This window comes from Drosophila ananassae, chromosome XL (assembly GCF_017639315.1).
Source record: "Drosophila ananassae strain 14024-0371.13 chromosome XL, ASM1763931v2, whole genome shotgun sequence".
In the NCBI taxonomy this organism is placed as follows: Eukaryota; Metazoa; Arthropoda; class Insecta; order Diptera; family Drosophilidae; genus Drosophila; species Drosophila ananassae.
This window is the reverse complement of record NC_057931.1, coordinates 9,656,118-9,678,169: the sequence shown is the minus strand read 5'-3', so window position 1 is coordinate 9,678,169 and position 22,052 is coordinate 9,656,118. Positions and strand designations below refer to the sequence as shown.

The 22,052-nt window shown below is 47.3% G+C and overlaps 3 protein-coding genes across 4 annotated transcripts in view; 2 read left to right on the top strand and 1 right to left on the bottom strand.

Moving 5' to 3' along the window:
• The window catches only part of LOC6504684 (chaoptin), a 153,437-nt gene extending 133,115 nt beyond the window's left edge, over positions 1–20,322 (top strand). For both annotated transcript variants that reach the window (XM_032453219.2, XM_044717119.1), the window contains 5 exons: positions 3,843–4,755; positions 5,689–5,951; positions 12,843–15,777; positions 17,647–18,137; positions 18,861–20,322. In XM_032453219.2, coding sequence (XP_032309110.1) covers positions 3,906–4,755; positions 5,689–5,951; positions 12,843–15,777; positions 17,647–18,137; positions 18,861–19,946 — 5,625 coding nt within the window. In that variant the 5' untranslated portion in view covers positions 3,843–3,905 and the 3' untranslated portion in view covers positions 19,947–20,322. The remainder of the gene's footprint in view (positions 1–3,842; positions 4,756–5,688; positions 5,952–12,842; positions 15,778–17,646; positions 18,138–18,860) is intronic.
• LOC6504825 lies at positions 7,309–8,232 on the bottom strand. The gene is made up of 3 exons (XM_001966372.4): positions 8,087–8,232; positions 7,566–8,021; positions 7,309–7,505 (listed from the first exon to the last, which is right to left on the bottom strand). The coding sequence occupies exons 1-3, from the start codon at positions 8,115–8,117 to the stop codon at positions 7,393–7,395; spliced, it is 600 nt and encodes a 199-aa protein (XP_001966408.1). The 5' UTR covers positions 8,118–8,232; the 3' UTR covers positions 7,309–7,392.
• On the top strand, positions 9,589–12,105 carry LOC26513756 (putative mediator of RNA polymerase II transcription subunit 24). Its single transcript, XM_014904393.3, has one exon. It carries the CDS (start codon positions 9,776–9,778, stop codon positions 11,993–11,995), a length of 2,220 nt encoding a protein of 739 aa, XP_014759879.2. The 5' UTR covers positions 9,589–9,775; the 3' UTR covers positions 11,996–12,105.
• Positions 20,323–22,052: the final 1,730 nt, after the last annotated feature.

The following is a 22,052-nucleotide window of genomic DNA, read 5'->3' as shown; positions in this document are numbered from 1 at the left end:
TGTAGAGCTAGGGCTCTGACTCTGAAGAGATACGTGAAAGTCACGTGAGTCATTAAAATGAAATAGCAGTCGAGTCTAAAGTAGGAGCATGACGAAGGGCAAAAATGGGGGAGATGATATGATGTTGTTAGTTGTTTCTATATATCTATTGTTGTTCTTGTTGTTGTTGTTGTTGTTGTTACTATTACTGGTGTTGCACTGGGACAGGAAGTAAACCTGGCCAACACACACAAACAACAAGAAAAAAAGGGCCAACACAGGTGCAGGTTCTTCTACACTTTTCTTAAAAGTTTCCAGTTTTCATTCAAAAAGTAATAGTAGTTTTGGGTTTAAAAAATTCTTAAAAAATATAGGAAGCAAGTTAGTAATAATTATATATTATTTACTGTTTTTAGGACCTTTATTCCTTCTATTTGTTGGTATATTTTTCGTTCAGTGCCCTCGCGTGAGTGATGAGATGCTTACTGCCATAAACAAAGCTGATGTTGCTGATGTTGCTGCTGTTGCTGCTGCCACTGCTACTCCTACTGATGCTGTTCCTTTTGTTGGGCAACTGCTGTCAACGCTAATGCCATCGGAGCTGAGGTTTCTCCAGGGCTTTCCCTACCCATCTCCATCTCTGCATCTGTATCTGTATCTGTATCTGTATCTGTATCTGTATCTGTAACTCTGTTTCTGAATTGGTAGAACGAGGAGTTCAGAGGTTGCACTCTCCACCGTCCACCGTCATCGTTGTCATTGTCAGCTCATTGTTCTCTGCATTCCGTTCTCTGTTCTCCGTTTATATGTATCTTGGCCCCTGGGATCGGGATTTTTAATTGCAATTAATTTTCAACATTCCCGGCGAGCTGTGTGCATCGCGTTAAGTGGCAGTTCATCATGTCCTTGCCCCCCAGAGGAGGCAAGGTGGATTCTTGCAAATTCGAATCGATTTCAGATCGATTAATAAGCGCTAGTGTTAATTGCAACTATTAGGACTATTTTAATAGCAATTCTTAACAGAAACAAGATATCAGAAGTGGGTTTATTCCACTATATAATAGTCCTTAAGAGTCCTTTTACTTTCACTATCACTCGATTTAATTGTTTAATGAAAGCCACATTTTGCATTCATTTATTGATTTGCCGATTCAGTGGCATAATTTCCAATTCGTTCTACCAATTGTGAGTGCAATTGCATTACGAGCTTTTCTTGTTACTCAATTAACTTTTAATTATCCGCAAAATGAGTAGAGTCCAGCTAACCGGATTGAATGACTGACTGACTGACTGCCCAACTGACTGACTGCCAAACTGACTGCCCAACTGACTGACTTGCTAACTGGCAACTGAAAACTGTTTGCCGGGAAAACAACTTATCCAACAATTGGGAAATGGCCAAGACGAAACGAAACGAAACGCAAACCGCCCGCATAATGGAAAAATAAAGTAAAAAACTTCAGTTGTCATGGCCACTAATTGAAAACAGCACCAGCCAGGGGATGAACCATGTAACTCCCATATTTATTATAGTGTTTCTGTCCCGCCGGGGGACGATATTGAAAGTGAAAGGTACTGGGTTGGTTTTTTTTTCGGGGAAGGTTGGAGGTTGGGGCATTTCATACAGGTGATTCACAGCCATACAGGCGATTGGGCTTGTAGTCATTAAATAATCATTTCACCCCCTAAAGTGTCGGGGAATTATGAAATTAGACATTTTGTCGAACAGTAAACTGGTTTAGTGGACAGTTCTGGGACATCAGATTGGCAGAACTATTGGTTTTAGCTTCAAGGCAAGACTAGAGCATTTTCAGAACAATTTTATAAAATTCTAAAAAATAGTTTATTCTTAGATTTGGATGAGGATTTATTGGGAATATTCCCATAAAGAGTTTAAGGTATTCCGTATAAGAATTGGATAAGAATTAGCCAAAATCTGGTCTTCCCAGTGGGTCACACACCAAACGAACACTTTTTGAAAGGGACCCCCTTGACAATATTGAAAAAAATTTAAAAAATATTTTACTGTCAGATTTTGATGCATAATTATGGGGAATTTATTCACAAAATGATTAATGTATCTCCTGCAAGAATCGGACAAAAATTGCGTTAGTTATAGCCTATATAGTGTGCTTTATGCCAAGGTTCCACTTTTTGAAGGGGACCCCCTTGCATTTTTTGAAAAAAATCGAAAAAATATTTTTCTCTCAGGTTTGGATGCAGATTGATGGAGAATCTTTTCCCAGATCGTTAAAGGTATTCCTCGCAAGAATCGGATGAGAATTGGCCGAGATATAGCCTTCCCACTGGGTCACACCCCAAAATAACACTTTTTGAAGAGGACCCCCAGGGAAAATATGAAAAAAATTTAAAAAATATTTTATGATAAGATTTTGATGCAGATTTGTGAAGAATCAATCCACAAATCATTTCATATATTCCTCGCAAGAATCGGATAAAAATTGATAAAGATATAGCCTATATAGTGGGCTCTATGCCAAGGTGACACTTGCAATTTTTGAAAAAAATCGAAAAATTATTTTTTCCCAGATTTTGATGCAGATTTATGGAGAATCTATCCACAAATCATTTAAGGCATTCCTTGCGAGAATCGGATCGAAATTGGCCAAGTTATAGCCCTCGATCAGAGCTATAAAGTGATTTTTTTCATAAAATCATAATTTTATGCCTGAAACTCTGAGACTCTTTGTAGTTATTGGAACTATTTCTTCAAACCCTCGATAAGAAAATTCATAAATAAAACAATTATTTTGAAAGTATGACTTGCAACTGCCGAAAAAATAAAAAGGAAGTTAAAATAAATCGAATAATGGGAGAAACCGGCTGTGTATTAAAGAAAACTAGCTGGGAATTGCAATTAAAGCTAAAATGCAAAAGCCCATTAGGGCTTAATTATGGAGCAAGTTAATAGGAGCCTGCTTATGTGAGTGGCAAGTGGCAAGTGGCGAGTGGGATGACGCTACTTGAGTTCTGGGAGGCTAACCGCCAAGGCTAACCCATTTTGTGGCCGCAATTTCATTTGTCTTTCGAGGGTCCTTTGGTCCTCATTTTATTTTCTATTTTTCGCCATCTCTGTCATTTTATGCTGACATTAGACCATTTTTTTTCCATATTTTTTGGTTTTTGTTCGGCCTGTAATATGAATTATATTCTTTCGTGCCTTTGCAGCACTTTTACTTCCACATAGTCCTCCTCCTCCTCCTCTGGCCACGCTCTTGAATTTCGTTTTTATTTTTATTTTCAATTTTAATGCTGGCCGCCACCCGAAAGGAATTTGTGTCAAGTGCGTGAATTTTTTTCTCTAAGAGGAGGTGGTCTGAGGACTGAGGACTGAGGAGTGCCTAATTTAGTGCTTTTTTTTCCCGAGGAGACGAGGCGGTCACGTTGGCATGCTTTATTATTATTATTTTATTACTTAGTCGTTTGTTGTTCGCTTGCTCGTTTTCTAATTAATGCGTTTCTTTGCTCCCTACTCTGAGGATACTGCCACAATTCCCATTCAATTCCATTCCTGGGCCATTAAACGCCATTAAAATTATGGCGGCTAATGCACGGAATGGCTGTGGCCTGCTGCCTGTCGCCTTAACCGGAAATTTTCTTCATTTTTTGTTGGCCAAAAGAGCCAGAAGAGTCAGCCAGCCAGCCAGCTAGCCAGCCAGTCGGGCAACAGCTTCAACAGAAATATTAATTATTACGAATTTCCGGTAGTTGGTCTCGTCCTTAGACTTGATTTATTGTTTAATTTCCATTTTATTTCAAGTGTTTTTAATAAATAAATAGCTACCAATATCTACTAGTTGGAATTAATCAATTTATTCGATTTGTGTGTGTCCTTTTTCCAGGATATGTGGAAGGCCAGTGGAAGACATCTGATCTGAGAGCGGCTGAGAGGACATCGTGGGAAAATGTGCAAAGGCAGCGATTCTAAAAGGACAGCAACGCTGGCAAACTTATTAGCGAAATGCACGAAGTCAACAAATGGACAGAGAGTCCTTCCAAAGGAAAAGGAGAGTCAGGACCAGCAGCCGCAAAAACAACGAGGTGAACGTCGAAACAAGCTGCAGGAACTGAAACTGGAACTGGAACTTGAGCAAAACCAACAAAGGCAACAACAGCAACAACAATACCATAATCAGCGTCAGGAGCAAGGACATCAAATAGAGCAAACGGCAATGGGGACAAATGAAGAGGCGTCAGTGGAAGGGGCAGGAGAGGCAGGAACAGCGACAGCGACAGCAACAGCGGCTGCCAAGAAGCACGAACAGCCGACCAAGCCAACAGACTCCAAATGCAAAAGCAAACACAAATACAAATTCAAACACCAACAGGACGATGGACAGGACAGGCCCGCCTGCCAGTGGCGGGCCAGGAGGACTGCGATGGCCAGGGAGATGGGAAATTGCAATAATGTTGCCAGCGTTCAGCAGCATGTCCTGCGGTTGGCTTGGCTCCTGCTACCGATGATGCTGCTCCTCCAGCTGCCGCTGCCGGCCGTGGCAACCGCAGCCTCGATGACACCTTCGGCCAGGATCTCCAGTGCCAAAGGCACTGCACGTGAGCTCCTCTTCACCGAGATGGGCGGCATTAGTTCCCCATCCGCCGCAGCATCTCCTCCCCAAGGAGTGCCCATCACAGGAGCTACAGGACCAGGAACAGGGAGTGGTGTAGGAGGCGGTGTAGGGGGCGGTGGAGCAGCTGGCATCGAGTGTCCCAGCTTCGACAACTCGGCCTGTCCTTGCTACAAATTCGAGGATGGTAAGTGCGAACGGTCGAGCGAACTAATTAAACGCATCAGCCGGAGACGTCGGAGCAAAGTTTATTGCACCCAGGACGTGCAGTGTGGAGTGTGTGCAATAACAAGTCGACCCAATGGAGGCAGGACCTTAAGGATAAGTCGACTGAATGATACCCAGTACTTCCCAGCCTCATGTCCTTTACCTTCTCTGACGAACTAGCAGTCTAAGAAGTCCAACTAGCTAGTCTCTACAGGACATCTTGTCTGGTCCTTACCCTTTAGTCCTTGCCCCGCCTCTAAGGACAGTGGTCACACACCAGAGTTGTTTACTTTCAACTCCTCCGGAGAGCGATTATTTCATCAGATGCCGTCCAGGCCGGGCCAGTCCACCCACTCCAAACGAATTCTCACAATTAAGTCGAAAGTCATTAGAGCAACTCGTAAATAATGCACTCTACCAAAGGGTATTCCAGGTTTAGGGTTAGTTTTTCATAGGCAGGACCTTCGGAGAGTCCTTTTCCATTGTCCTGCCATTGCTTTCCAATCTGGCATTCTGACTGACAACTCCGTCTTCAGATATAATTATTCGGTGGATTACAAAGCCAATATTATAGTCCCTGGCACCTTTTGAATTTATTGAGAGTCCTTTGGCAGGACACTGGATGGCCAGCCATCCTGCCATGAATATTGATTAGAAAGGGGTGTGAATTCAAACGAATATGACATGCTACTTAGCCGACAACAGCCGGCCGGGGCAATAATATGAATTACAATGACCTGCCTCGGCTGCTGCTATGGCTCCTGCTTCTGCTCCTGCAGGACATACAGGATGTGCTGGTCGGACTAATTGAAATGCACAAAATGCCCCTTGTGCTCTCTGCGGCTCTGGGCTCTGCGGCTATACGATTAATATTCTCATTATCATTTTCCCCCCCTTCCCATTTATCCCACAGGACTATTTCTGGAGTGTCCTGGCACCACGGCGATATCCTTGCGCTCGACCCTGGAGAGGATCTCGGCCCCGATCCATTCGCTATCCATCTATGACTTTGATCGTTCGGTGACGTCCCTCTCGCAGGATGTCTTCCAGCCGGGCGTCCATATCCGGCATCTGCAGTTCTCGCACTCGCACCTGGAGGCCCTCAAGGACAATAGCCTGCGCAACGTCCGCTCCAGCCTGGAGTCCTTGAGCATAGTTAACGGCAAATTGACACAGGTGAGTGTGGTTTTCGATCTGAATTTTATTTGCAAAGAAATATTAGAAATTTAAGTGGTTTTTGGGATAGAGGGAGACCCCTACACAATGAATCTCAAACTGTACAGAAATCGTAGCATACTTTTTGGGCGGAGTGGCGGGAGGAGGTTCAGAACTTGGATAAAGAGATGCCTCCAATGAGAGACTCGTATGCATTTCAGGCTAATTAGTCCTTTTAACTTCAAACCGGGCAGGACGAACGCCCTGCCACGCCCTCTGAGAACAGCCTGCGGCAACATACGGCGCCAAATAATGTTAAACAAAGTTGGGCAACCAAAAAAATGCAAATGGCTTTCTAAGCCATTAAATTTGGAAAAACAGCCGCCACAAAAGCAAAATCCCAGTATCCCTGCGTGCGTTTCACATTCAACAGTGAACAGTGGCAAGTGATGGCAAGTGGCAAGTGGCAAGGGGCATGTGGCATGGGGCATGAGGCAGGAGGGACAGCTAGCCGCCAGCCATAAAAAGTAATTTGCCGCCGCCGCTGAATAACAAACGAGCCAAAGCCAAAAACAATTGCGTTCAATAAAATAATTTGCAGGCGAGCTGGCAAACGCAACTGGCGAAAATCGGCCAGCCGGAAACGAACACACACACACACACACACAGCTCACACTCACACAGATAGACAGGCATACCGGAAGTGAAACAGTGGGCGGTGGGGCGTTGCGTGGGCGTGGGAGTGGCTTGAGAGCTTTAAGCGGAAAAATGCGGAAGTAAACAAGACCAAAGTGATTCCCCGAATATATTTCATCAGCGTATTAGGCCCCAAATTAGCACTGAACTCGTGAATTCTGAGGCCGGCTGCCTTCTGCCTCATTTCGTCCTTTGTTTCGGCTCATTTTCCCCGAATCCTGGTCCAAAAACAATCCATGATTTAGCATTTAAAAGGCGATCAAATAATTGACGAGGGAGATTATTAAAAAAATTCAACAGGTCGGAGAGCTACTAGACTTTAATCTTCTTAGGAGCTTCTTTTTGGAAGTCTTTTGAAGGGGTTTCCTTCAAGGATCTATTGTTTTTATTAGTTCATATTTATAGAGTACAAATTGGAGAATTTTTAAGAATATTCTTGTCACGAATCTATTAAGAATTGGCTAAGATATAGTCCCTCTTCCATACTGTTCCCTTTTTTCGAAGAGATTTCTTTAGAAAAATGTGAAAAAATCAGATTCAAAACTTTATTCTAACTTTTTCTGGAAATGAATAGAAAATAAACCTACAAATCTTTCAGAGTATTCATTTGAGAGATCGGTTATATTATTTCTAAGATATGGCCTTCCAAGGTGTTTAAATAATTCCCTAAAATAAATATCACTTTGTCTTGTAGTTTCCATTTATTTTCCACATTTTATTGGCTGTATATTATAGTATATATGTAGTTTATAATTTAGTCAAGATATTAGACAGGCGGTCTGGTAGTCCTGGGTGGAAAGATAATGATGGGAAGACAGACATCGGGCTTGTCGCCCACCTGCCTGTTGCCGCAGAGCCTCCTATCAGTCCGCTGCCAGTCTGGAATTTAAGAAAAAGATTTAAAATCAGATCTATAGAGACCTCCTTTCAAGAACTCACTATTCCTGGGCCTGGAGTGGCAGTTTTGGTTGTTCAACTGACACCTGTTGGCCAGCACCTTGCAGCTCTGGCCGTTCCGCGACCGGACGCAGATCTCCTGCTCGGGGGGAGTCCTCCGACAAGCGACAGGACGGGCGGGACAGGGATAGAAGCAGGGGCGGCGCTTCGAGGCGCCCACACCCCTAATCCCGCGGCACTCCAGATCCCTGGTGTGGACCACTCCGGCCGAGCTGCCACGCCGATTGGCCAGCAGGAGCTGGCAGATGTTGCCGAACCGCTGGCAGTCTCCGTTGGGCAGTCGGCCGCAGACCCGGGGACTGCTGGCCAGGCACACCGGCAGCAGGATGCAGCGCGGGGGGAAGGGCGGCCGGATAATGGATATCCTGGAGGTGGTGCTGGTGGCTATTTCGGTGGTGGTGGCATTACTTTTCCAACATAGAGCTACTAGTATAAGGCCTATAAAAGGGCAGTAGTTATTATTATTATTATTATTTTTAGGATATGAGTTTTTGAATCCTTACCCAAAATAGTTCCACATCTGTTAGGATACATCTTGAGGCTCAAAGTTTACTAACTTCTGATTAATAACTACTCTAGTTTAGTGGCTTTTTATATAAATATAAGGTTGGGGAGTCTTAAAAAGAGTTACCCGGAAGGTTTAGTAGAACAATAGGCTGTAGGAAAGTTCCAGAAAGACAAGTCTGTTCACAAAAGAGCTTAAGACCAAGAAGCTTCCAAAAAAGAAAACAAAACCTGGAGACCTCTACTGAGAGCTGAAAGAAATTAAGAAACAAAAGCCGTGAAGATACTTTCTTTCAAAAGATACAATATATGGCGGAAAGATTACAATCTTCTCTAGAACCAGAACCAGAACCAGAGCTATAAAAAGTAAGCTTGGACCTTCGAAAGATATCACTCCCTTGCTGGAAATCAAGAACTCTAGATCCTAAGATCCCTAGGTTCTAAAATCCTCCCTCAAAACCATGTCCAAGCTGAGTCTCTTCCTGCTGATTGCCACAATTTTGGTGGCCATTAAGGCCGAGAGGATGGCCCGGCCTCGCTGCCTCAACCGCTGCTCTCCCAAGGACCTGGAGGACCCAAGGACGATCTGTGCCAGGGAAGAGTCGACCAACAACTGCCGTAGACTGAAGCCCTGCCAGCGACAGCAGCAGAACTGCCTGCGAAGGATCACCGGCCGGGAACTGCTCCAGGAGACGTGCATCGCCCGCTGTCGCAGGATACCCAGCGGCTCCCAAGGACCTTGTGCCTCCCGTCCAGTGATTCCAGTCAAGAGGGATTAGATGCCACTGCCACTGCTCAGTGTCTTTGAAATTCAAAATAACCATAAATATTTCATAATGTGCCAACAATAAAAATAAATATTATTTTATGGGAGAAGCCAGAGTTTCGCGTTCGAGCCAGCCACTGCGACTGGCCATAAATTGTCGAGTGAAGTCGTGTCCTGGGCGTCCGTCGAGTGTCCTGGATGGGCGCCGCGAAAAGTTCAATAAATTAAAATCGACTGCCATAAATTTCCATGTCAGTACATTAATTAAAAGGCCGTAATTCGCTTTGTCCAGCTCAGGTGACACTCGGCTTGCCCAGATCTCCTGGTCCTCTTGTTGGTCCTGTTGGTCCTGATGGCACGCCCACCACTCCTGATGGCCCCTGGCTCCTGAATCCCTCTCTCCCACTCCGTGTATGTGTCGAATCAGTGCAATTAAACGTCTCTCCTGGCGATTCACAGACTTTTGTTTCCACTGGCAACTGTCGAAATGTCTCCGAAAGGGTCCTCTTGGCCAGAATCACAAATTGGCAGTGCAATTAAGGGCCAGATTCTGGCCAGAAAAGGTCTTGGCTTCAGGGAGTAGGCCAGTGCCAGTCTAATAACAAGGCATACTGGCACTTTCCCTGCCAACTAGATTGATTTTCAATGAAAGATTAAGATTTAAAAGCCAATAGGACAGTAGGCCCGTATATTTATCCTTCAAGATTCAAGTTCTGGACTCCAATCGAGTCAGCCTTGCCGGCCAGTTGTCATTAAACCATTTTTTTGGAGCCCCGTAACCTCATTCGTCAGTGGAAGCCGTTCTGTGAGGAAGCCTCTCTCTAAAGCAGCAGCAGTTGAACAAAAAAAAAACTAAAAGCCAAACAAAAAATTATTAAAAAAATCTATTATTTTATTTTAAAAGAAAAAAAGCAAGAAAAAAATGCCAAAATTTCGAGGATGCAAGACCCGGGCTCCCGATTCCGGGGAGTCGGCTCCGAAGCGCGAGCGAAAGGAGGGCGGTGGTGGTGGAGGCGGTGGCGGTGCTGGTGGTGGTAGTGGTGGTGGTGGTGGTGGATCGCCGAAGCAGTCGCAGCGCAACCACCGCAAGGACCACCGCAACAAGGGCAACAACCCCAAGGACGCCAACGGCCCGAATGCACCCCGGCAGCGCAGCCCCTCGCCCGCCCCCTCCCAGAACTCCATGAGCAGCGACTCCAGCTCCGAGTCAAGCTTCACCGACTCGAGCAGCAGCTCGTCGGGCTCCTCCACCGCCTCCAGCTCACCCAGCAGCTCCTCCTCGTCCAGCGACAGCGATGACGAACCGGAACGGCCGGAAAGGTCCGACCGGAAGCACAAGTGCTGCCGCCACCGGCACCACCATCGCCGCCGCCGGCGGTACCATAGGCCGCGCCGTCGCCGTCGTCGCCACCGGGGGTGCAACTTGCGGCGCGGCAAGCGGAGTCGCCGCGACAGATCCGGGCACTCGGACCGATCCACCAAGACCGTTGCCATTGTCGCCTCCACGTCCGTCAAGGCGACGGCTACCCAATCGGCGCCTGTTATTCATATCCCGGACCCGGTGCCGCAGCCGGTGCCGGCGCCCATACCGGCGGCCATGGCTGTGCCGCAGCCGGTGCCGGCTCCCGTCCCAGCTCCCGTCCCGGCGCCAACTCCCCTGTCCACGGCAGCGGCCGGCCACGCCCCGGAAGGCGTCCGGAAGCAGCGAGTGCGCTGCATGAACTCCCAAACTGGAGCAGGAGCAGGTGCCACCACCACCACCACCACTACCCAGCACTCGAACCAATCCAGCCACCTGCCCAACAGGCAGCAGCAGCAGCAGCAGCATCCGACCCAGGTACCGAACTACGCCAACTTGTCCACCACCTCGAAGTTCACCGTGCCAGCCGGTAGCTCCGGGGTGGTAGTGACCACCGGGACGACGAACTTCACGAATGCCCGGGACAGCGAGTCCATCTTCCCCGAGGTGAACAGCTACAAGAGCAAGAACCAGACCACCAAGACCATCATCAGCATCGCCAGCGCCTCCAACAAGTCGTCGGGGGCCATGAAGAGCTCCGGGACGAAGCCGCTGGGAGGGCAGCAGCAGAAGCCCAACCAGTCCCGAGTCCAAGAAACCAATCAAGGCAACAACCAGACCTTCAACCAGGGCGACCAGGACCAGAAGAACACCAATCTCGACGCCACCCAGAACAACACCACCACCACCACCACTACCACCTCGAAGCCGAGCATCAGCAGCTCCCAGAACAACCACAGCCAGATGGCCGGGAAGGAGCAGACCGGGAACCGGCCTCAGAGGCATTCCTTCCCCAACAACACCGCCAGACCCTGCCGCCGGGGCATGGACCAGTCCCCGGACTCGACAGATGGCCCAAGGCGCCAGTGGCAGAACAGCCGGATGCGGTACATGCAACGGAATCGGCGCAGTCGCAGCGCTAGTCCAGTGTACAGTGACTTGGAGGACGAAAGGAATAACTCTAGGAACATAAATCGCCACTTCAACCACAACAGAAATAACAACAACAGAAGCAACAACAACAACCACAACAACAACAACAACAACAATAATAACGGGAAAGGATCAAACTTCAACTTCAATCGCCTGCCAGTAAGGATAGTCCGTCTCCACATCAAGGGTCTGTCGCGCCAGGTGACCAAGGAGCACATCTCGGAGATATTCGGCCACTTCGGGGAGATCACGGCGGTGGACTTTCCCACGGATCGGTTCCAGGGACGTCTGGGGCGGGGCTATGCCTTCGTGGAGTACACCCGGCCGGAGGACTGCGCCTGCGCCATCAAGCACATGAACGGCGGCCAGATCGACGGCAAGCGGATCGTCGTCTCCGCCTTCCAGGAGAACATGCTGCGAGCGCCGTGGCGTCAATACCGTCGCTATTCTCCCGTCCGCCGCCGTCAGCGTCAGAAGTCCAACTCCAAGTCCCACTCCCCGTCAATCTCGGTGATCTCCCACTCGGACTCGAAGTCGCCGCGCTGTGGGCGTGGCAGGACGCGCTTCAAGTCGCGCTACCAGTCCAGTTCCCATTCAAGATCGAGGTCGAGGTCGAGGTCCAGGTCCCGTTCCCGCTCCCGTTCCTCGCCGCGCTACGGACAGTATCATCGGCCCAACTCGAGGCCATAGAAGGGTCTGAACAAGATTTAGAACTAGGTGGCTGTGGGAGGAGGAATTTTTTCTGATTTATAAACTATTTTTAAATAAAAATTAAAACGGGAATCCATTAGATTATAGAACTATCTCAGGATGGAGTAGAGTAGCTAGGCCACCTGACCTGACCTGACCTGACCAGAATTGCATACAAATTTAATAATACCTTTCGTCTCAAATAATATTCCAATCTCTCCCATGAACCCCCCTTTTCCGGAAAAGCAAATAAGCTCTTGGGGGGAGGAACAAAAAAAAAACAGAAGCTACCCGTCAACTGGTCTAGTCGCGTGTAAGAGCCACGCGAGTGGGTTTCAATTTATTGGCATCCGAGGCAATTTAATTGCTCCGCGAACCGATGGCTACACCTGACCAGGTGAACAAACAAGTAAACAATTCCCCCGCCGAGGACGCTTCAGGTGTTCAAGTGAACAGAAACCGAACAGCGACCGAAAAAAAACAGAAATCGAGAGAGAAATCAAGTGAAATATGCATTCCGCACAATGGGACTTTTAATTACAGATTTTGGCAACAAAAAAAAAAGGGGGGGAATTAACTTTGATCGCGGGACACAAAGGTGAAAGGTGAAAGGTGGAGAGGTGGAGAGGTGGAGGGCAGGATGAGCAGGACGAGTGCAAACACACGTGCCACGCGGCGTATACGCAATATCGGGGATTACGCGAGGGTTTGTTTGGCATTCCAGTTTGGCAGTTTGGCGTTTTATTTCACGGAATTTGATTGAAAAGAAGAGCCAACTAACCCTTAACCTTTAAGCCATTTAAGATTATATAACTAATATTTAATATGTTCTACTATTCCCCTCCAGATGCCCTCCCGCGCCCTGAGCGCCATGCAGAAGCTGACGGCTTTGGACTTTGATTACAACGAGATAGTACGGGTGGAGGACTACAGCTTCTATGGGCTGCGGCTCTCCAAGCTGAACCTGAAGGGCAACCGGCTGCAGGGGATGCCGGAGCACGCATTCGCCGGACTGGAGGAGTGCCTGCAGGAGATCGACGTGTCGGAGAACGGACTTAGGACCTTTCCGCTCATGGCCCTGAGGAAGCTGGACCACCTGAGGATACTGCGATTGTCCAACAACCGGATAGCCACCTTCTACGGGGACATCCAGCTGGCCACCAACAATGCCACGGCAGCGGCGGCGGCAGCAGCTGCCCTGCAACTGCCCTCCCTGATCTTCCTGGACCTCAGCTCCAACCAGTTTGCCGAGATCGGAGATGACTGCTTCCGGGCCTTTCCGCAGCTGAAGACGCTGTCGTTCTACGCCAACCAGATCGAGATTGTCCAGCCGGAGGCGTTCAAGAGCCTGAGGGAGCTGATGTCCCTGGACATGTCACACAACCGGATCGTCACCCTCGACCCGAAGGTGTTCGAGCGGAACAAGCGCCTGCAGACGGTGGATCTGAGCCACAACCACATCCACTCCATCGGTGGGGTCTTCTCGGACCTGCCCCAGCTGCGGGAGGTGTTCCTCAGCGAGAACAATATCCTGGAGCTGCCGGCCGACGCCTTCACGAACTCCACCAATGTGGATGTGATCTATCTGGAGTCGAACGCCATCGGCCACATCGATCCAAATGTGTTCAGCACGCTGGTGAACCTGGACCACCTGTATCTGCGCTCCAACTTCATACCACTGCTGCCGGTTACCCTCTTCGACAAGTCCACGAAGCTCTCGTCCCTGTCGCTGGACAACAACGAGATCCAGGACCTGGAGATCGGCATGTTCAGGAAGCTGGAGCACCTGAGGGAGGTGCGACTGCACAACAATCGCATCCGCCGGGTGAGGAAGGGGGTATTCGAGCCGCTACCGGCCCTCCAGGAGCTGCACATCCAGAAGAACAGCATCGAGGACATCGAACCGCAGGCCTTCCACACGCTACTGAACATGCAGCACATCAATCTGCAGGACAACCAGCTGACCGTTCTGGAGGACATCTTCCCGGAGGACAACTCCAGCCTGCTGTCCGTCCAGCTGGAGGCCAACTACCTGCACAAGGTGCATCCGCGCACCTTCCGCCGCCAGCAGAAGGTGCAGATTATGTGGCTGCGGGACAACCAGTTGGTGCGCGTGGAGAGATCCTTCTTCGCGGACACCCCGCAGCTGGGCCGGCTCTATCTGAGCGACAATCGCATCCGGGACATCGAGAAGGACACGTTCGGGAGCCTGCTGCTGCTGCAGTTCCTCGACCTCAGCGGCAACCAGCTGCGGCAGCTCAGGCGCGACTACTTCGCCCCGCTGCAGAGCCTCGAGGAGCTCAGTTTAGCCCGCAACCACATTGAGGCCATCGAGGGGTATGCCTTCGCCAAGCTGAAGAACCTCAAGTCCCTGGACCTGTCCCACAATCCCCTCGTCCAGATCACCCGGGACGTCTTCCTCGACGAGCTGCCCCTCAGCTCGCTCAGCCTGGCCAACTGCTCGCTGCGGAAGCTGGAGCAGCACACCTTCAAGTCGCTGACCAACCTGAACGACCTGAATCTGGAGAGGAATTTGCTAAATCCGGCGGACATCCAGAAGCTGGACGTGCCGAACCTGCGGAAGCTCCAGCTCTCCCACAACAACTTCAGCCATGTGGGCCTGGGCGGCAATGGCGGCGGCATCATGGCCGGAATGTTCGACAAGCTGCGCTCCCTGCAACAGCTGACCATGGCCAATTGCAGTCTGGGGCAAGTGCCGGACCTGCTCTTCTCCAAGAACCCCAACCTGGTCAAGCTCGATCTCTGCGACAATCGGCTCAGCCAGATGAACAGGAACATCTTCAGCGGACTGAACGTCTTCAAGGAGCTGCGCCTCTGCCGGAACCTGCTCACTGAGTTCCCCCACATCGCCCTCTACAACCTGAGCACCCTGGAGAGCCTCGATCTGGCCAGGAATCACCTGGCCTCCATAGACTTCTTCAAGCTAAGCGGCACCCTCAATCTCCGCCAGCTCATCCTGAAGGACAACAAAATCACAGCCCTGAGCGGCTTCAATGCCGTCAACCTGACCCAGCTGGACAGTGTGGACCTGAGCGGCAACTCCCTGCTGTCCCTGCCGGCCAACTTCCTGAGGCATTCGATTAATCTGCAGAGAGTCGACCTGTCCAGCAACCGATTCCTCCAAATCCCGTCCTCGGCGCTCTCGGACGTCTCCATACCGCGCCTCTCCTGGCTGAACCTGACCGGCAATCCCATCAATCGCATCTACACGGTTAAGGAGGAACGGTATCCGTACCTCAAGGAGCTCTACATCTGCCAGACCAATCTCTCCATACTGACGTCGAAGGACTTTGAGGCCTTCCAGGCACTGCAGCACCTGCATTTGGTCAACAATCGCATCACCCGCATATCGCCCGGCGCCTTCAAGTCGCTCACCAACCTCCTGACCCTCGACCTGAGCGTCAACGAGTTGGAAATGCTGCCCAAGGAGCGCCTGCAGGGCCTCAAGCTCCTTCGATTCCTCAACATTTCGCACAACACCCTCAAGGACCTCGAGGAGTTCAGCGCCGATCTATCGGAAATGCAAACCCTGGACCTCAGCTTCAATCAGTTGGATCGCATTTCGAAGAAGACGTTCCGGAACCTGCACGGCCTGGTGGAGCTACTTCTGATGGGCAATCGGATGACGGTTTTGTCCAACGACGCCTTCCGCTACTTGAGGAAGCTGCACCTGCTGGACCTCAGGAAGAACTACTTCGAACTGGTGCCCCTGGATCCTCTGAAGCCGCTGGAAACCAATCTGAAGACTCTCAAACTGGAGGGTAAGTCAAGTTTTCAACATAATAATATTAAATATATATTTAAATAGGAAGGGGAATATAATCGGAGAATAGTAATCGGGATAAAAAGTGGCATTGGTAGGCCTATAGAATGCTGGCCACACTGTCTCCACAACTTGAGGCCCTTGGAAGAGTCCCCATTTCCATTCAGTAGCTGTTGGCTCCTCGACCAGAACAGGTCGAGCTCCCTTTTTATTTAATACTTATTCTTCTTTTCTTATTTTATTTTATTTAAATATTTATTTAAATACCAGCAATTGCCTTGTAATGCACTCGCTTGTGGTTGGATTTTTCTATTTTATTATATAAATATTATAATTATAATTATATTATTTTATTTAATTAAAAAAAAACCTTGGATTCTCCAATGTATTAATTAGATCCCCAGCGAGCTTCTTTCCTTATATTCTTTTCAAAATTTATTGGAATTTTTCCTATTTCATGCAAATGGGCTCTTACGAAGCGGTGTTCTTTGGTATGCTTTTTACTTTATTTATATCCTATTCATTTTTATTATTATTATTTTCTATTAATACCTTGGGATCTCCAATGTATTAATCAGATCCCCAGCATCGTTGCTTCTATTTTTGTTTTAAATATTTATTTTAATTAATTTTCCCACTTCCCGCAATGGGCTCTTATGAAGCATTCCTCACAACTCATGTTTCGTTCTCAATGTATTAATCAGATCCCCAGCATCGTTGCTTCTATTTTTGTTTTAAATATTTATTTTAATTATTTTTCCCTTTTCCCGCAATGGGCTCTTATGAAGCATTCCTCACAACTCATGTTTCGTTCTCATTTGCTGTTTTTTTAATATTTTTATTTTATTTTTTTTTAACCAAAGCCTTGGTCCTTTTTCAATGCATTCATAATAATAATACATGGTTTGTTAATTAATTTTTTTAATTTAACAAGCCTGGATCCTCACGAGTTCCCTTCCTAGCTCATCTTGGATCTCATTTTCTTATTTTATTTATCTTTCTCCTTTGATACATTTCTGATAAATAATTATTTTTTACTTTTCATCACTCCAAACAGATAACTATCTGTTCTTATTGTCTGTTTGATTTGTTATTTTGTAAAATATTTTTTCTTAAAATCAAAACCTTGGGTTCTCCAATGTATTAATCAGATCCCCAGCAAGGTCTCTTCAATTTCTAACTATTAACTTATCCGGCCACTAGTTCCCTCATTACAAAACTGCATCCTATTTCCAGATCGGAAATAAATTGCCAGAGCTATGACCTTCGGAAGGCACAAAAGTGTCCGAAAACATCCAGAAATCGCGATATTCCAAGGGGAACCCCTTGAAAAATTTCGAAAAATTTTAAAACGGCTTTTAAGCAATATTTTGAATGAGGAAATCCGGCCATTAGTTCCCTGATTAAAAAACTGCATCTTATTTCCAGATCGGAAATAAATTGCCAGAGCTATGCCCTTCGGAAGAGTCAGAAGTGTCCGATTTTTGAAAACATCCAGAAATCGCGATTTTCCAAGGAGTACCCCTTAAGCCTTGCTCTGTAAAGTTAAAAAAATTGCGATTATCATGGAGGTAGAGGTTCCCTTGAAAGTAGAACTCAGGGAAGGTGTTGTGTGTGAGGAAACACCTCTGAAGAGCCCCAGCATGAAATGCAATCGAGGAATATGAGTTCCGCTGGGAAGCAGGGCAAACAATTACCATTGCATGTAGTCGGCTTATCAAAAGGATTAACAACTGTCCTTTGATACGAGTCCTTTACGTATATAAATATATATGTGTGTGTGTGTGTATGAGTGTGTGTGTGTTGGCAGGACGATGTCATGGCCAATTTGGTGCTTATTGCTATACCGTCTGACTGCTCGTTTCAGAGAATCCACTGCATTGCAGCTGCGACGCCCAGAAGCTCTGGGAATGGCTGCGGGATCATCGCAAATGGTCGCTGGCCACCGGCGGCAGTGGCGGAGGAGGAGGCGGAGGGGATTCCATTAATTACCTGAGGTGCGAACACCCCTCGGAGCTGCGGGGCAAGGTGTTTGGCAAAATGGAGCCGCAGCAGTTCTGCGATGCCCCGCTAATACCGAAAATGGCCATCCAGGACATCCAGCCCTATTCGGTGGTCGTGTCCTGGCAGAGTCGCGACCATTTGGGCCTCACCGGCTTCGAAATTGTTTACCACGCCACCGGCGACGGACTCGTTCCGGCCGGATCTCCAACGGACCGTGACCGTGAACGGGAGCGCGGCAGAGATGGGGAGCGGGACAGGGACAGGGACAGGAGTCATGGCCAGGAGCGGCATCGCCATCAGGAGCAACAGGAACGGGAGCGAGACAGAGACCGTTACCCTCTTGCCACGGATGAGGTAAGTTTTCCTACCACACTTTTCCTACACTCGAAAAAATAGGGGGTTAGCTTGGGAGATTATAGACATAGAGTTTGTGAGTATTTTTGTTTAAAAACTATATCCTTTTTTTTGACTGTATTTTTTAAAAATCTAATAACATCGTTAGTTTCTTTTAATAAACTAAAGCCTAGAGGGAAAATTTTAAATGAGGTTTACGAGGTTTTTCGCTACTGGCCTTTAGGATAGAATCCTACTTTCAGGCCGGGCTTGGTTATCCGTTAATATTCCACTACCTCATCGATAAATCCGCTTTAAAATGCAAAGCCCTTGTGCTCCGGCTGCTCATTACAATTTTCGAAACGCTTTAAGAGCCAGTCCCGGCCAGTTGCCTCTTAGTTTTTTGCCGGCAACATCGATAAACTGCTGATGGCCACCATCCGGGAAACTCGAAAGCCGCAGGGAAAGTTTTTAATAAAGCGACATGGACATGGGAGAGGGAGATGGAGAGGATAGGAAACTAGGGACCAGGACCAGGACCAGGACCAGGACGAGGACGAAAACATCGGCCATGCTGATGCTAATACTGTCGTTGATCCTGATGAGAATGTGAATGGGGATGGGGATGCTGAGATGGGAATGGGAATGGGAATGGGGATACTGGGATGGATAGTAGATGAAAATGACAATGGCTAAACTGCGATGACAATAACCATCTTGCAACCTGGCTAATTTATTCCACAGATACACGGCAAGCGGCTGAACGGAACTGCCAGCTCCACCAAGCTAACCAAACTGAGTCCAAATACCCGGTATCACATCTGCGTCATCGGGAGCGGTAATTGGCTCTCGGAGCCCCTGGCGAATGCGCTACAACGCCTCCATGTCAACGACTCCAACCGCGACGAAGAGGCTTTGGTGGTGTCGGCCCCCCTGCCGGAGTCGTACTCCCCCTACCAGCATCACAGTCGCATGGCCATGACCCAGGACCAGGCTCAGGATCCAGATCTGGAGAATGCGATTGGCGGCGATAATGTGCTCATGGAGGTGCTGAAGAACTCCCACATCTCGGCCTGCACAGACGTCCAGACGCTGGACTCCACGCCCAGCCTGGTGACGGACGAGAATGGGCTGTCCAGCAACGGCTTCATCCACTCCATCCTCACCCGGAGACTGGGCCTGATAGTCGGCTGCTGTCTGGGCATCATAGTCTTCATCGTGATGATCTCGGTGCTGAGCTACGTGAAGCTGAAGAAGCAGAGGATCGAGAATGCCAAGCGGCAGGCCGCCCTGCCTCCGGAGTACATCTCCTATCGCCACTTCTCCATCCCCAACGAGGAGCTGACCCGGACCGCTGCCAGTGCCGGCAGTGCTGCCGCTGCCGTGGCTGCTGCCCAGGCGGCGGCGGCGGCCCAAGCGGCGGCAGCTGCCCAGGCCGCGGCCAACAGCTCCGGCACGCCGTCGGGCAGTTCGCCGCACATGTCCAGTGTGCCCAGCGGCATCAGTGCACACATCAGTGGGACCAGCCTCAGCACCGGCACTGGCACTGGCACCACCACCACCACAGCCACCACGCCCATCGGTGGTGTCCCCGTTGGCCTGCCCCTCGTCGCAAAGGCCGCCAGTCCCATTGTCGGCCTGGTCGTTGATCCCTCCACGGCGGTCGCTCCAACCGATAACAGTGCCAGCCACCACAGTCACGGCCACGCCCACGCCCACAATCACAGTCACAACAATCACGCCCACAACCACGCCCACGCCCACCGCCAGAACAACGGGTATATGGCAGCGGGTGTGGTCCTGAACACCAATCACTTGAGTGTGTGTTAGTTAGCAGGCCACTAGTGGCAGCTCTTGAGCATATTTGAGCAGAAACTTCCAGGGACGAAAGGGTATGGGTTAATTTTTCTTTTATTTTTTTAGACTTTATCAGGAAACTGAAACTCTACTAGTTTCTTTTAGATATTTCTTCAAAAGATTATCTCTAGCAATCAGTAGCTAATTTCGATGAAAACTTCCACTTTTAATCAACAAATAATTGATAGCCCCGGAAAAAAGCCAATAAACTAATATTTTTTTGATTGAAAATCCAAACAAACCAAAATGAAGAGCACTTTGGATCACAAAGTAGGCTTAATGCAATCGAAACGCTTTCAAACGTACATTAGCATTTGAATGATAATTTAAAACACTTTCCAAAAAAAGCCAAAAATATTTTTGCAAATTAAAGAAATTTCAAAATAATTGCCCACTCATTCGATAATAAATGAGTTCGAAGTGGATCCTGTCGGAGAGTGGGAGGATGCGAGGGAGTGGTCCGGATTTTTGGCATTCAACAATATAATCCGCTTTTAATAATTAAATTGATGGCGTGATTTATGTGATTTCAAAGTGAATTAAGTGAATCCGTATCCGAATCGCCACCCCGGCCCTCCCACTGCCAAGTATTTCAATCAAATCGGCATTAGTTTTTCAAATAATCCCCAACCCTAGGCTCCCCCCCCTGGATAAATCATATTTCATACTCCCGAAAAATGGAGTCAACAACTTTTTAGCAATCAGAGCGAATGCCAAAGCATTTTTTTCTCCACTATGTTAAAACTATGCATTTAATTTACGAGGGAGGAGGCCCAAAAAATAAAAAAAACTTTCCAAAAAACAAAAATATTGAAATGGAAAAAATGGAAAATAAAAGAAGCTAGGTTAGTGATAATCACGATGATGCGTTCAACGTTCGTTTAGTTATGACAATTGAAACTAGAGCACAAAGGCGATGGGGATGAAAATTAAAATGGAAATCGAAATGAAAATGAAAAATGCAAGCAAAGAAAATAAGGAATAAAGTAAAGTATCGCAGAATTTTCAATGTAAATAATGTGGAATCAAAGCGAAATCTCAGCCAGAAAAAAGTTAGAATAAAATCGGAATCGGAATCGGAAAAAATTGCAAAAGTAATAATCGTAAATAGTATGCGAAATGCGAGGGGGAGAAAATGTTGCATCTAAATCAAACTAAGCTCGATGGCTATCTATAGGAATTACATAACACACACTCCCACACACACAAACACACACACACACACATTTGAAAATCCATCATGGCCGTATATACATCCATAAATAGTATATAATGGATAAAAAAAAATGGAAGAAACACACACACTTTTTTTTTGTGAGCTAGACTTAGTGAATAAATAATGTATGTGAGTTTTTTTTTTTAGCAAGTACTTGAACGATTACTAAAGAATCAAAGATAAAAACTAGCGTAAAGTAAATACAATTAATATGAGCACTTGCAGCGGTGTAAAGACGGAGGAAACATATTAAAAACTAACTAAATAATTATAAAAAATATACAATTAAGAGCTGGCCCCGATTATTATGCGTAATTGTTAGCAAAACTCAAAGAGTTTCATATGGATATATATATATATACAAATATTAAGTCGGACTTTTTTTTCTCCTAGTTAACTATTATTTTGATTATTTCCAGTGGATATTTGTTTTTTTTTTTTGTCTTGGTGAGATTGAGATTAGTAAACAAATTAAGCTTTAGTCGAAGATGAGAATATGCATAAAGGTTTACTTTAGCAAGTGAAATGAGCTGGCAAATGAACAATTTGATGGCCAGGCAGCATAATGACAAAACAAGAATAACTTAAGGCCGTCTAGTCTAGGAATAGATTGCAAATAATAGAGCTGCTAAAGAATTTCTAGCAAATAATGCAAACGAGTTAAGTGAAACCGAATCAAAATCCATGAAATGTTGCCAAAAACACACACACACACACCCAGAGCTCATTCAAAAGAAGATTTTCTCGTTTTCTCAGTGTGTCCCAATGTCTGTGTGCTTGGGCTTTTGCAAATATTTTAATATTGTTATATGCAAAATAAAACCAAAACCAAAAACAGCAACTGCAACTGCAACAGCAATTGC